This window comes from Oncorhynchus masou, chromosome 17, assembly GCF_036934945.1.
Source record: "Oncorhynchus masou masou isolate Uvic2021 chromosome 17, UVic_Omas_1.1, whole genome shotgun sequence".
Taxonomy (NCBI): Eukaryota; Metazoa; Chordata; class Actinopteri; order Salmoniformes; family Salmonidae; genus Oncorhynchus; species Oncorhynchus masou.
Window position 1 is genome coordinate 25,117,075 of NC_088228.1, and position 15,534 is coordinate 25,132,608.

General features: G+C 43.6%; 1 protein-coding gene across 1 annotated transcript in view; it reads left to right on the forward strand.

Annotated features, from left to right (window-relative positions):
* Positions 1 to 380: 380 nt before the first annotated feature.
* Positions 381 to 15,534, forward strand: part of LOC135558242 (potassium voltage-gated channel subfamily H member 2-like) — a 71,999-nt gene continuing 56,845 nt past the window's right edge. Inside the window, exons 1-2 of the mRNA XM_064991969.1 lie at positions 381 to 703; positions 1,585 to 1,815. Of these exons, the coding sequence (XP_064848041.1) occupies positions 628 to 703; positions 1,585 to 1,815 (307 nt within the window). The 5' untranslated portion in view covers positions 381 to 627. The remainder of the gene's footprint in view (positions 704 to 1,584; positions 1,816 to 15,534) is intronic.

The window sequence follows — 15,534 nt, forward strand, 5'->3', positions numbered from 1 at the left end:
AATATTGCCTTGCTGCTTCTGTGATGGGCCTACATCTAAAAGTGTTTCCCTTTGCAATGTCACAATCAATTTTCAAAACAAAATAAGAAAAATAGGCTAATCTTCTGTTCAGTAAAGTAATTTCTGTAATATTGCCTTCTGTAAAAAAACAACAACAACAACAACACAAAACACCATGGACAGAGACGCAACTGACAACATCTACGACTTGATAGACCATCATAATTTCAAAGAGCAGGGTTTGCAGCCAAGAAATCGTGGGTGGTCAGAGAAACAGGATAATAGAGCAACAGTCCCCAGGCACCTGTGAATTGGAATTGCTGCTTCCACTGAACATGAGGCGGTGCTACTTCCAAGTGAAGGATGCACCCGTAGCCTAACAACAAAGCAGGTTGGCTGATAGCCAGTAATGCAGTTCTGGGATTTTTTTACACAACAACGTCAGGAGTGTCTGCTTTTCAAAGTGATGAAAACGTTACATCGCAGGGCTTGGTGGATGTGATATGTTTCCAGCGGTTTAGGGATTTTAGAGCGACCACATAGGCGAAAGCCGCGCACAGCGCGAGACCACACCTGTGACAGGAGCATACCGTCCAACTTTCCAAACCGCGCGAAATACGGACCAAAATGCCGGTTCGGCGGGGACACGTGGCTCCTAAGAACACTTTTCTGGATACAATCATCAGAAAATTCGAAGGACAGAGTAAGATTTTTCCTATTCAACATTTTGGGGAACCCATGATTAGAAATCCTTTTGGTTAGGGGTTTGGAATAAGATGCAAACAGCCTCTTTCTATTTTCAAAGGGCTTCTTTTGGCAATAAATGAAAAAATGTCCCTTTTGAAATTAGGCTATTATTGAAATCTGCATGTGTTGAGTTAATAGGTTTAATTAGATCTATGATCTTGCACTGTAAGCTGTTGTGATTCTCCTGTAAAAAAAGCAAACTATAAGTATAGTACTGCAAATGTATGAGTTATGGTATGACTGTCGAATTTGCACCTTAGTTTAATTATTTTTCCCTTCTAGAATGTTAGGGTACAAATGATGATAAAATCTGATTTAGGCCTATGGGATACATTTCTAAATGACAGACTTACTGGGAGAGTAATATTTCAAGGATATAAATATAAGGCAGCAGTGTCTATCAGAGCATACATTTGGCTCATATCCAAACAGGATCAGAAGTTAGTTTCTAAGCAGGATAGGAGAGAATAAAACAGCTACATTTCAAAAACTGATATGCATCACTGAATGTTTCCTTCTGGGGACATATTTTGATGCCAAAACATAATCGACTTGTTTTTTAAGGCTTTAAACAGTTAACAGTTTTTATGTAAACAGTAAGTTTAGTAGTTGAAGGTGAAAACAGACTTGCACCTTACAGATGCTCCCATCTTAGTTCTCTTGCAGGTTTTATTAAATTACTTGGTTATATGCCTTGGTGCAGATCACTGATATGGCATGTGTGGTCAAATAAAATAACCATCTTAAATTGTATGTAGTAAACTGTATTATATGCGATGACAAATTCCAAGGACTCTGTAGATTAGAATAATATTGATATATTATTCCTTCCCTCAGATCGCAAGTTCATCATCGCAAATGCTCGTGTGGAAAACTGTGCCATCATCTTCTGCAACGACGCCTTCTGTGGCATGTGCGGGTACACACGCGCTGAGGTCATGCAGAAGCCGTGTACCTGCAGCTTCCTGTATGGACCGCACACCAAGAGGCCTGCCGTGGCCCAGATGGCCAAGGCTCTGCTGGGCTCCAAGGAGAGGAAGGTGGATATCTCTCTCTACACCAAAGATGGTACGACCCAGCACAGCCCACCAGGGCCTCAGCAGGGCTCTCATTTTATTTTGAAACATCAAACAGAGTTAGGAATATGGGTTGTAAAGTCATCTTACATTTTTGTGATGTCTTTTGGTGTCATAACACTATCATAACTTAACAGTGTCATAATAATGACATAGTGTGAAACAGAAGCGGCTGATTGTACAATGAGGAGACAGACAGGATGTTCTGGTGCTCACCTCTTTTAGAGGCTTTTATTTACAATAATAACAGGCACAGGACAAATTGGCCAATACACTTTGTACAGAAAATAACAAACAGGATGTTGACATAAAGACTTGAATAAATGAAAGACATTGTCAGTATAAACTATTCCGGCAACAGCTTTGCCTATAATATAACACAGGTAGGGCTCTACTCTAGCCAACCTGCTACTGCCATAACTTCTTCTTTAAGTCACACAATACACATTCATGAAGTAATTCACCCCTGGGATAATTCATCACTTTGGTTATTCCCATTAACCAATAAATGTTCCTTGATGACTCGCAGACTATTTTGCGTCACGCACACCGGCACTTCAACAAGAAAACAGCGCGGAGCTTCAAACAAACATCAGGTAGGTTAAATTATATGATTATTCTCTTTTTTTTAACCAATTTCCATGGTATTTAAAAAATATATATATATATTTTACCTTTATTTAACTAGGCAAGTCAGTTAAGAACAAATTCTTATTTTCAATGACGGCCTAGGAACAGTGGGTTAACTGCCTGTTCAGGGGCAGAACGACAGATTTCTCATCGCTACAACTCCTGTACAAGAGAGGCAAAGGTCGAGAGTCGTGCGTCCTCCGAAACACAACCCAACCAAGCCTCACTGCTTCTCAACACAATGCCCACTTAACCCAGAAGCACCAACGTGTCAGAGGAAACACCGTACACACACAGTGGGACAGCCAGCACTGCGATGCAGTGTCTTAGACCACTGCGCCACTCGGGAGGCCACATGATTATTCTCTTTGATCGTTATTCTAATAATATATTTCACATTGCTAGAGCATGTACCTCTAAAATAGACCACTTTATACACAGTAGAAACATGGTTAACAAGTTACATTGCTTTAGTTACTGGTGTGCACAAACAACACTTGACTTTGGAACCTTATGTCAAAGTATTGTTGGCAAACGGAATGCGCAACTCGAACCAACATATTTTCTTTTGTTTCAGGATTGTTGGCTATACCTTGAAGAGATACAATAAAGAGTCTTTCTCAAACCAATCATTTGTTTGTGTCATTGTCTATAAGTCACGGACATGCGATCCGTGACACATAGTCTATAATATCAGAAGAATATGGTATGTTCTGACCATATAGCTGGTAGAATAATACATTTGCATAATGGAATAATATGGTCCATGCTTTTATTACTCTGTTATTTCTCTCATTGCCATTCAAGCAGGCAGAAATACAGTTGGTGTGACAAGTTCTGCAAAACCTCTGCCTGCTTTGAACCGCGAATAGCTCAGATACACATGAAAATATGAAATGACCTTGGGAATCAATAGAATATTGCTCAGAGATGCACAAAAATAATAACATTCATGATTTGTACATTTTTTCTTTTATGTAAATAATGCAGCTTTCAGAGATATTTGACCTGTTATCAGATGAAAAATCTACTGCTCAGTCTTCAAATGGATCTGACCTATCATGTGTGGACCTGACCAAATCTGTTTTTAACACCCTCAAAATTCCCAGTTCATTAGTTTAATAAAGAAAGAACCATTGTCTAATAGATAAAGTACCGAACCCCAAAGTTCAAGGCTAGAGACCAGTATTAATATGACTGCAAGATAGACACAGACTGGTGTTCTTGCCGTAACAATTGTTATTACAATATATTCTGTTTTTAAATAGTAAGCCTGTCTCTTTAATGTAGTGATTGGCAGGTGGGATATGGAGAATCATAACAATAGTAACAAAAGATAATGAGTCATGATGGCTTGAAGGACGATTACTCACTATGCCGCTCAAATCCCAAAGGAAACCCCTGTTTTATCGAATGGTTGCATAAGAGTCTAACACACAATGTCCTCTCTCTGTTTCAAGGAGCGGAAACCTGGTCTCGGATAATTTTGTATTGTTCTGTACGTAAATCTGAGACAGCCCTTTTAATATGGTGTGTTACGTTTCCTATGGTATGTATTAATTTGTGGATGTCCATCCCCTATTTTGTATGATACTGTATGTTATGAATTACAATTTGTATTATATATGTTACCCATTTGCAAAATGTACTAAAAGTTCAGAATTTACAAAACGTATGATATGTTACGAATTCTAGCTAGGTGGCTAACGTTAGCTAAATGGTTAAGGTTATGGGAAAGGTTAGCTAAAAGGGTTAAGGTTACAGTTAGGGGAAGGGATAGGTACCATGCTAAGTAGTTGCAAAGTATCTAAAAAGTAGTAAGTAGTTGAAAAGTTGCTAAAATGCTAAAGTTGTCCATGATGAGATTCAAACTCGTCCACCATCCACCCCGACCAACCACCCTTCTTTCGTTTTTGCCTGAAGTAACCATCTGTCTTTTGTAACCGTACAAAATTAATTCCAAGATGGCGTAGCAGTGCAGACGTGTTTTGTTCGTCCTCTCGTGTACTTTTGAATTTTTCATCTTTTGTATATATTTCAATTTTATTTTCAATCTCTTCTCCATTTTAGTTAAATTATACCTTCCAGTAACCTGCCTCACCCAATGTGATACGGAACCGCTATTATTTTTTTTATTTTTAGACCTTATAGCAAGAACCACCTAGCCATCAGAAGCTAACCAGCTAATTAGCTACAAGCTATTTAGTCATAGTTAGCCACTGCTAGCAGCCTTTACCTTCTGCACAGATACCAGCCCTTTTTTTGTTGCCTGGATAATACTCGCCAGCCTACCAGTAACGGACTGTCTCTCCACTACAACACTGGATTCCTGCCGTAATCCCCGGACCATTACTCCTGATCTTCACAGCTAGCTAGCACCCACCGAGTTACCCAGTACCGAAGCTATCCCTGAGGCCCACCTCCCGGCACACTCAGTTGTTCACCCGGACTCCACCTAAACACGGCTAGAACACACTACTCCACCGGATCCTTGCCATAAGCTCTGGACCTTGGCAGTGGATCACCGCTACTACCGAGTGGCTATAGTGGCTAACGCCCCTGCCCCGAAGCTAGCACCAGTTAGCCGTGAGCCAGGCGCATCTCCCGGCTAGAAAACTAAATTACTACAACTACAATACCTCTTTCTCCATCTGGATTGGATCCTTTGTCGACACGGCGCCCTGCTGCACCACCACGACTGGTCTGCCGACGAATACTCCATCCACTGTGCCTTCATCCGGCCTCCGTCTGAGCAGACGCTTCTACTAGCCCTGGGCTACTAACTTTAAATGCCATGTCGTCAGCGTGCAAGCGTAGTAGCGACTACTCCGTGGCTTCCCTGTTCCTTCTATTGCTGCCTCCAGGACCCTATGATCACTTGGCTACATAGCTGATGCCTGCTGGACTGTCCATTAATCACGGTACTCCATTCTGTTTATTTTTTTGTTTATCTGTTGGCCCCAGCCGCGAACTCAGGCTCTGTGTGTAGTTAACCGACCCTCTCCACCCAGTCATCACCATTTTACCTGTTGTTGTTTAAGCTGATCAGCTGTTGTTGTTTCACCCGTTGTTGTCTTAGCTAGCTCTCCCAATCAACACCTGTGATAACTTTATGCCTCGTTGTATGTCTCTCTCATACAGTGGGGCAAAAAAGTATTTAGTCAGCCAGCAATTGTGTAAGTTCTCCCACTTAAAAAGATGAGAGAGGCCTGTAATTTTCATCATAGGTACACTTCAACTATGACAGACAAAATGAGAAGGAAAAAAAATCCAGAAAATCACATTGTAGGATTTTTTATGAATTTATTTGCAAATTATGGTGGAAAATAAGTATTTGGTCAATAACAAAAGTTTATCTCAATACTTTGTTATATACCCTTTGTTGGCAATGACAGAGGTCAAATGTTTTCTGTAAGTCTTCACAAGGTTTTCACACACTGTTGCTGGTATTTTGGCCCATTCCTCCATGCAGATCTCCTCTAGAGCAGTGATGTTTTGGGGCTGTTGCTGGGCAACATGGACTTTCAACTCCCTCCAAAGATTTTCTATGTGGTTGAGATCTGGAGACTGGCTAGGCCACTCCAGGACCTTGAAATGCTTCTTACAAAGTCACTCCTTCGTTGCCCGGGCGGTGTGTTTGGGATCATTGTCATGCTGAAAGGCCCAACCACGTTTAATCTTTAATGCCCTTGCTGATGGAAGGGGGTTTTCCATTCATTCTTTCCTTTACACGGATCAGTCGTCCTGGTCCCTTTGCAGAAAAACAGCCCCAAAGCATGATGTTTCCACCCCCATGCTTCACAGTAGGTATGGTGTTCTTTGGATGCAACTCAGCATTCTTTGTCCTCCAAACACGACAAGTTGAGTTTTTACCAAAAAGTTCTGACCATATGACACTCTCCCAATCTTCTTCTGGATCATCTAAATGCTCTCTAGCAAACTTCAGACGGGCCTGGACATGTACTGGCTTAAGCAGGGGGACACGTCTGGCACTGCAGGATTTGAGTCCCTGGCGGCATAGTGTGTTACTGATGGTAGGTTTTGTTACTTTGGTCCCAGCTCTCTGCAGGTCATTCACTAGGTCCCCCCGTGTGGTTCTGTGATATTTGCTCACCGTTCATGTGATCATTTTGACCCCACGGGGTGAGATCTTGCGTGGAGCCCCAGATCGAGGGAGATTATCAGTGGTCTTGTATGTCTTCCATTTCCTAATAATTGCTCCCACAGTTGATTTTTTTCAAAACAAGCTGCTTACCTATTGCAGATTCAGTCTTCCCAGCCTGGTGCAGGTCTACAATTTTGTTTCTGGTGTCCTTTGACAGCTCTTTGGTCTTGGCCATAGTGGAGTTTGGAGTGTGACTGTTTGAGGTTGTGGACAGGTGTCTTTTATACCGATAACAAGTTCAAACAGGTGCCATTAACCTCTTACACCTATGGTGGCGCAATTTCATTTTTGGAAGAAAAACGTTCCCGTTTTAAACAAGATATTTTGTCACAAAAAGATGCTCGACTATGCATATAATTGCTACTGTTCAAAAGAAAACACTCTGACGTGTCCAGAAATACAAATATCTTCTCTGTGCGTGCCCTTTAACGTGAGCTTCAGGCAAAACCAAGATGACTTGGCATCCAGGAAATGACAAGGATTTTTGAGGCTCTGTCTTTCATGATCTCCTTATATGGCTGTGAACGCAAGAGGAATGAGTCTGCCCTTTCTGTCGTTTCCCCAAGGTGTCTGCAGCATTGTGACGTATTTGTAGGCAGATCATTGGAAGATTGACCATAAGAGACCACATTTACCACGTGTCCGCCCGGTGTCCTGCGCCGAAATTGGTGCGCAAAAGTCACCTGCCAGTATTTTTCCATGGGAGAAAAGAGAGAGAAGCAAGCTTCCACGAACTGCATGTCAATGAAGAGATATGTGAAAAAACACCTTGAGAATTGATTCCAAACAACGTTTGCCATGTTTTGGTCGATATTATGTAGTTAATCCGGAAAAAGTTTCACGTTGTAGGTGACTGCATTTTCGGTTCGTTTCGGTAGCCAGGCGCAATGTAGAAAACGGAACGATTTCTCCTACACACAGACGCTTTCAGGAAACACTGCGCATCTGGTATGTGGCTGGGAGTCTCCTCATTGAAAACATCAGAAGCTCTTCAAAGGTAAATGATTTTATTTATTTGGTTATCTGGCTTTTGTGAAAATGTTGCGTGCTACATGCTACACAAAATGCTATGCTAGCTTTGCATACTCTTACACAAATTAGTCAATTTCTATGGTTCAAAAGCATATTTTGAAAATCTGAGATGACAGTGTTGTTAAGAAAAGGCTAAGCTTGAGAGCAAACGCATTATTTTAATTTTATTTGCGATTTTCAGAAATCGTTAACGTTGCGTTATGCTAATGAGCCTGAGGCTTAGTCACAATCCCGGATCCGGGATGGGGAGTTTCAAGAGGTTAATACAGGTAACGAGTGGAGGACAGATGAGCATCTTAAAGAAGAAGTTACAGGTCTGTGAGAGCCAGAAATCTTGCTTGTTTGTAGGTGACCAAATACTTATTTTCCACCATAATTTGCAAATAAATTCATAAAAAATCCTACAATGTGATTTTCTGGATAATTTTTTTCTCATTTTGTCTGTCATAGTTGAAGTGTACCTATGATGAAAATTACAGGCCTCTCTCATCTTTAAGTGGGAGAACTTGCACAAATGGTGGCTGATTTTGCCCCACTGTATGGCAATATGCCTTGTATACAGGTGTTTAGGTTAGTTATCATTGTTTTAGTTTACAATGGAACCCCTAGTACCAAATCAAATCAAATTGTATTTGTCACATACACATGGTTAGCAGATGTTAATGCGAGTGTAGCGAAATGCTTGTGCTTCTAGTTCCGACAATGCAGTAATAACCAACGAGAAATCTAACCTAACAATTTCACAACAACTACCTTATACACACAAGTGTAAAGTGATGAAGAATATGTACATAAAGATATATGAATGAGTGATGGTACAGAACGGCATAGGCAAGATGCATTAGATGGTATCGAGTACAGTATATACATATGAGATGAGTAATGTAGGGTATGTAAACATATAAAAGTGGCATTGTTTAAAGTGGCTAGTGATACATGTATTACATACATTCTTCCATTATTAAAGTGGCTGGAGTTGAGTCAGTATGTTGGCAGCAGCCACTCAATGTTAGTGATGGCTGTTTAACAGTCTGATGGCCTTGAGATACAGTGCCTTGCGAAAGTATTCGGCCCCCTTGAACTTTGCGACCTTTTGCCACATTTCAGGCTTCAAACATAAAGATATAAAACTGTATTTTTTTGTGAAGAATCAACAACAAGTGGGACACAATCATGAAGTGGAACGACATTTATTGGATATTTCAAACTTTTTTAACAAATCAAAAACTGAAAAATTGGGCGTGCAAAATTATTCAGCCCCCTTAAGTTAATACTTTGTAGCGCCACCTTTTGCTGCGATTACAGCTGTAAGTCGCTTGGGGTATGTCTCTATCAGTTTTGCACATCGAAATTTTTTCCCATTCCTCCTTGCAAAACAGCTCGAACTCAGTGAGGTTGGATGGAGAGCATTTGTGAACAGCAGTTTTCAGTTCTTTCCACAGATTCTCAATTGGATTCAGGTCTGGACTTTGACTTGGCCATTCTAACACCTGGATATGTTTATTTTTGAACCATTCCATTGTAGATTTTGCTTTATGTTTTGGATCATTGTCTTGTTGGAAGACAAATCTCCTTCCCAGTCTCAGGTCTTTTGCAGACTCCATCAGGTTTTCTTCCAGAATGGTCCTGTATTTGGCTCCATCCATCTTCCCATCAATTTTAACCATCTTCCCTGTCCCTGCTGAAGAAAAGCAGGCCCAAACCATGATGCTGCCACCACCATGTTTGACAGTGGGTATGGTGTGTTCAGGGTGATGAGCTGTGTTGCTTTTACGCCAAACATAACGTTTTGCATTGTTGCCAAAAAGTTCAATTTTGGTTTCATCTGACCAGAGCACCTTCTTCCACATGTTTGGTGTGTCTCCCAGGTGGCTTGTGGCAAACTTTTAACAACACTTTTTATGGATATCTTTAAGAAATCGCTTTCTTCTTGCCACTCTTCCATAAAGGCCAGATTTGTGCAGTATACAACTGATTGTTGTCCTATGGACAGAGTCTCCCACCTCAGCTGTAGATCTCTGCAGTTCATCCAGAGTGATCATGGGCCTCTTGGCTGCATCTCTGATCAGTCTTCTCCTTATATGAGCCGAAAGTTTAGAGGGACGGCCAGGTCTTGGTAGATTTGCAGTGGTCTGATACTCCTTCCATTTCAATATTATCGCTTGCACAGTGCTCCTTGGGATGTTTAAAGCTTGGGAAATCTTTTTGTATCCAAATCCGGCTTTAAACTTCTTCACAACAGTATCTCGGACCTGCCTGGTGTGTTCCTTGTTCTTCATGATGCTCTCTGCGCTTTTAACGGACCTCTGAGACTATCACAGTGCAGGTGCATTTATACGGAGACTTGATTACACACAGGTGGACTGTATTTATCATCATTAGTCATTTAGGTCAACATTGGATCATTCAGAGATCCTCACTGAACTTCTGGAGAGAGTTTGCTGCACTGAAAGTAAAGGGGCTGAATAATTTTGCACGCCCAATTTTTCAGTTTTTGATTTGTTAAAAAAGTTTGAAATATCCAATAGATGTCATTCCACTTCATGATTGTGTCCCACTTGTTGTTGATTCTTCACAAAAAAATACAGTTTTATATCTTTATGTTTGAAGCCTGAAATGTGGCAAAAGGTCGCAAAGTTCAAGGGGGCCGAATACTTTCGCAAGGCACTGTAGATGCTGTTTTTCATTTGATGCACCTGTACTGACCTCGCCTTCTGGATGTTAGCGGTGTGAACATGCAGTGGCTCGGGCGGTTATTGTCCTTGATGATTTTTATGGCCTTCCTGTGACATCGGGTGGTGTAGGTGTCCTGGAGGGCAGGTAGATTGCCCCCAGTGATGCGTTGTGCAGACCTCACTACCCTCTGGAGAGCCTTACGGTTATGGGCAGAGCAGTTACCATACCAGGTGGTGATACAGCCAGACAGGATGCTCTCGATTGTGCATCTGTAAAAGTTTGTGAGTGCTTTTGGTGACAAGCCAAATTTCTTCAGCCTCCTAAGGTTGAAGAGGCGCTGCTGCGCCTTCTTCACCATGCTGTCTGTGTGGGTGAACCAATTCAGTTTGTCCGTGATGTGTATGCCGAGGAACTTAAAACTTACAACCCTCTCCACTACTGTCCCATCGATGTGGATAGGTGGGTGCTCCCTCTGCTGTTTCCTGAAGTCCACGATCATCTCCTTTGTTTTGTTGACATTGAGTGTGAGGGTATTTTCCTGACACCACACTCCGAGGGCCCTCTCCTCCTCCATGTAGGCCGTCTTGTCGTTGTTGGTAATCAAGCCTACCGCTGTAGTGTCGTCTGCAAACCTGATGATTGAGTTGGAAGAGTGCATGGCCATGCAGTCGTGGGTGAACAGGGAGTACAGGAGAGGGCTCAGAACGCACCCTTGTGGGGCCCCAGTGTTGAGGATCAGCGGGGTGGAGATGTTGTTACCTGCCCTCACCACCTGGGGGCGGCCCGTCAGGAAGTCCAGTACCCAGTTGCACAGGGCGGGGTAGAGACCCAGGGTCTCGAGCTTGATGATGATTTTGGAGGGTACTATGGTGTTAAATGCTGAGCTGCAGTTGATGAACAGCATTCTCACATAGGTATTCCTCTTGTCCAGATGGGTTAGGGCAGTGTGCAGTGTGGTTGCGATTGCGTCATCTGTGGACCTGTTGGGAAGGTAAGCAAATTGGAGTGGGTCTAGGGTGTCAGGTAGGGTGGAGGTGATATGGTCCTTGACTAGTCTCTCAAAGCACTTCATGATGACAGAAGTGAGTGCTACGGGGCGGTAGTCGTTTAGCTCAGTTACCTTAGCTTTCTTGGGAACAGGAACAATGGTGGCCCACTTGAAGCATGTGGGAATAGCAGACTGGGATAAGGATTGGTTGAATATGTCCGTAAAACACCAGCCAGCTGGTCTGCACATGCTCTGAGGACACGGCTGGGGATGCCGTCTGGGCCTGCAGCCTTGCGAGGGTTAACACGTTTAAAAGATTTACTCACGTCGGCTGCAGTGAAGGAGAGTCCGCAGGTTTTGGTAGCCGGCCGTGTCAGTGGCACTGTATTGTCCTCAAAGCGAGCAAAGAAGTTGTTTAGTCTGTCTGGGAGCAAGACATCCTGGTCCGGGACGGGGCTGGTTTTCTTTTTGTAATCCGTGATTGACTGTAGACACTGCCACATACCTCTTGTGTCTGAACCGTTGAATTGCGACTCTACTTTGTCTCTATACTGACGCTAAGCTTGTTTGATTGCCTTGTGGAGGACCCCTCATTACATTACATTTAAGTCATTTGGCAGACGCTCTTATCCAGAGCGACTTACAAATTGGTGAATTCACCTTATGACATCCAGTGGAACAGCCACTTTACAATAGTGCATCTAAATTATTTAAGGGGGGGGGGAGGGGGTGAGAAGGATTACTTTATCCTATCCTAGGTATTCCTTAAAGAGGTGGGGTTTCAGGTGTCTCCGGAAGGTGGTGATTGACTCCGCTGTCCTGGCGTCGTGAGGGAGTTCGTTCCACCATTGGGGGGCCAGAGCAGCGAACAGTTTTGACTGGGCTGAGTGGGAACTGTACTTCCTCAGTGGTAGGGAGGCGAGCAGGCCAGAGGTGGATGAACGCAGTGCCCTTGTTTGGGTGTAGGGCCTGATCAGAGCCTGGAGGTACTGCGGTGCCGTTCCCCTCACAGCTCCGTAGGCAAGCACTCATCATACCTCTGATACCTCCTTTTCCCCACCTCCCACACATGCGGTGACCTCACCCATTATAACCAGCTTATCCAGATATACAATCTCTCTTATCATCACTCAGTGCCTGGGCTTACCTCCGCTGTACCCGCACCCCACCTTACCCCTGTCTGCACATTATGCCCTGAATCGATTCTACCACGCCCAGAAATCTGCTCCTTTTATTCATTGTCCCAACGCTCTTGGTGACCAGTTTTGATAGCCTTTAGCCGTACCTTCATCCTACTCCTCCTCTGTTCCCCGGGTGATGTGGAGGTAAACCCAGGCCCTGCGTGTCTCCAGGCACCCTCATTTGTTGACATCTCTGATCGAAAAAGCCTTGGTTTCATGCATGTCAACATCAAAAGCCTCCTCCCTAAGTTTGTTTTTCTCACTGCTTTAGCACACTCCGCCAACCCTGATGTCCTTGCCGTGTCTGAATCCTGGCTTAGGAAGGCCACCAACAATTCTGAGATTTCCATACCCAACTACAACATTTTCCATCAAGATAGAACTGCCAAAGTGGGAGGAGTTGCAATCTACTGCAGAGATAGCCTGCAAAGTTCTGCCAAAGTTCTGTCATACTTTCCAGGTCTATACCCAAACTTCTAATTTAAAAAATGAGCCTCTCCAGAAATAAGTCTCTATAATAAGTCTGCCGCCTGCTATCGACCCCCCTCCGCTCCCAGCTGTGTCCTGGACACCATTTCTGAATTGATCGCCCCCATCTAGCTTCAGAGTTCATTCTGTTAGGTGACCTAAACTGGGATATGCTTAGCACCCCGGAAGTCCTACAATCTAAGCTAGATGACCTCAATCTCACATAAATCATCAAGGAACCCACCAGGTACAACGCTAAATCCGTAAACATGGGCACCCTCATAGCCATTATCCTGACCAACTTGCCCTCCAAATACACCTCCGCTGTTTTCAATCAGGATCTCAGCGATCACTGCCTCATTGCCTGTATCCGCTATGGGTCCACGGTCAAACGACCATCCCTCATCACTGTCAACCGCTCCCTAAAACACTTCTGCAAGCAGGCCTTTCTAATCGACCTGGCCTGGGTATCCTGGAAGGATATTGACCTCATCCCGTCAGTCGAGGATGCCTGGTCATTCATTAAAAGTAATTTCCTCACGATTTTAGATAAGCATGCCCTGTTCAAAAAATGCAGAACTAAGAACAGATATAGCCATTGGTTCACACCAGACCTGACTACCCTCGACCAGCACAAAAACTACCTGTGGCGGATTGCAATAGCATTGAATAGTCCCCGCGATATGCAACTGTTCAGGGAAGTCAGGAACCAATACACGCAGTTAGTCAGGAAAGCAAAGGCTAGCTTTTTCAAGCAGAAATTCACAGCCTGTAGCTCGAAATCCAAAAAGTCTGTAAAGTCCATGGAGAACAAGAGCACCTCCTCCCAGCTGCCCACTGCACTGAGGCTAGGTACCACTGTCATCAGTGATAAATCCACGATAATCTAAAATTCAGCGGATGGCCATAACTTCGTCCTGGCTACTCCAACCCCGGCCGTCAGCTCCGCCCCGCAGCTACTCGCCCAAGCCTCCCCAGCTTCTCCTTCACCCAAATCCAGCAGATTTTCTGAAAGAGCTGAGCTGCAAAACCTGGACCTGTACAAATCAGCTGGGCTAGACAATCTGGATCCTCTCTTTCCAAAACAATCTGCCGCCATTGTTGCAACTCCTATTATCAGCCTGTTCAACCTCTCTTTCGTATCGTCCAAGATTCCTAAAGATTGGAAAGCTGCCGCGGTCATCCCCCTCGTCAAAGGGGGTGACACTCTAGACCCAAACTGTTACAGACCTATATCTATCCTGCCCTGCCTATCTAAAGTCTTGAAAGCCAAGTTAATAAACAGATCGCTGACCATTTCGAATCCCACCGTAACTTCTCCGCTGTGTAATTCCGGTTTCCGAGCCGGTCACGGGTGCACCTCAGCCACGCTCAAGGTACTAAACAATATCATAACCGCCATCGATAAAAGACAGTACTATGCAGCCGTCTTCATCGACCTGGCCAAGGCTTTTGACTCTGTCAATCACCGTATTCTTATCGGCAGACTCAATAGCATTGGTTTTTCTAAAGACTGCCTCGCCTGGTTCACCAACTATTTTGCAGACAGAGTTCAGTGTGTCAAATCGGAGGGCCTGTTGTCCGGACCTCTGGCAGTCTCTATGGGGTACCACAGGGTTCAATTCTCGGGCCGACTCTTTTTTTATTTTATTTATTTATTTCACCTTTATTTAACCAAGTAGGCAAGTTGAGAACAAGTTCTCATTTACAATTGCGACCTGGCCAAGATAAAGCAAAGCAGTTCGACACATACAACGACACAGAGTTACACATGGAGCAAAACAAACATACAGTCAATAATACAGTATAAACAAGTCTATATACGATGTGAGCAAATGAGGTGAGATAAGGGAGGTAAAGGCAAAAAAAGGCCATGGTGGTAAAGTAAATACAATATAGCAAGTAAAACACTGGAATGGTAGATTTGCAATGGAAGAATGTGCAAAGTAGAAATAAAAATAATGGGGTGCAAAGGAGCAAAATAAATAAATAAAATACAGTAGGGAAAGAGGTAGTTGTTTGGGCTAAAATATAGGTAGGCTATGTACAGGTGCAGCAATCTGTGAGCTGCTCTGACAGTTGGTGCTTAAAGCTAGTGAGGGAGATAAGTGTTTCCAGTTTCAGTGCTTTTTGAAGTTCGTTCCAGTCATTGGCAGCAGAGAACTGGAAGGAGAGGCGGCCAAAGAAAGAATTGGTTTTGGGGGTGACTAGAGAGATATACCTGCTGGAGCGTGTGCTACAGGTGGGAGATGCTATGGTGACCAGCGAGCTGAGATAAGGGGGGACTTTACCTAGCAGGGTCTTGTAGATGACATGGAGCCAGTGGGTTTGGCGACGAGTATGAAGCGAGGGCCAGCCAACGAGAGCGTACAGGTCGCAATGGTGGGTAGTATATGGGGCTTTGGTGACAAAAGCCCCATATCTGTATATATATACATTCTCTGTATATATTAATGATGTCGCTCTTGCTGCGGGCGAATCCCTGATCCACCTCTACCCTGACGACACCAAATCAAATCAAATCTTATTTGTCACATACACATGGTTAGCAGATGTTAATGCGAGTGTAGT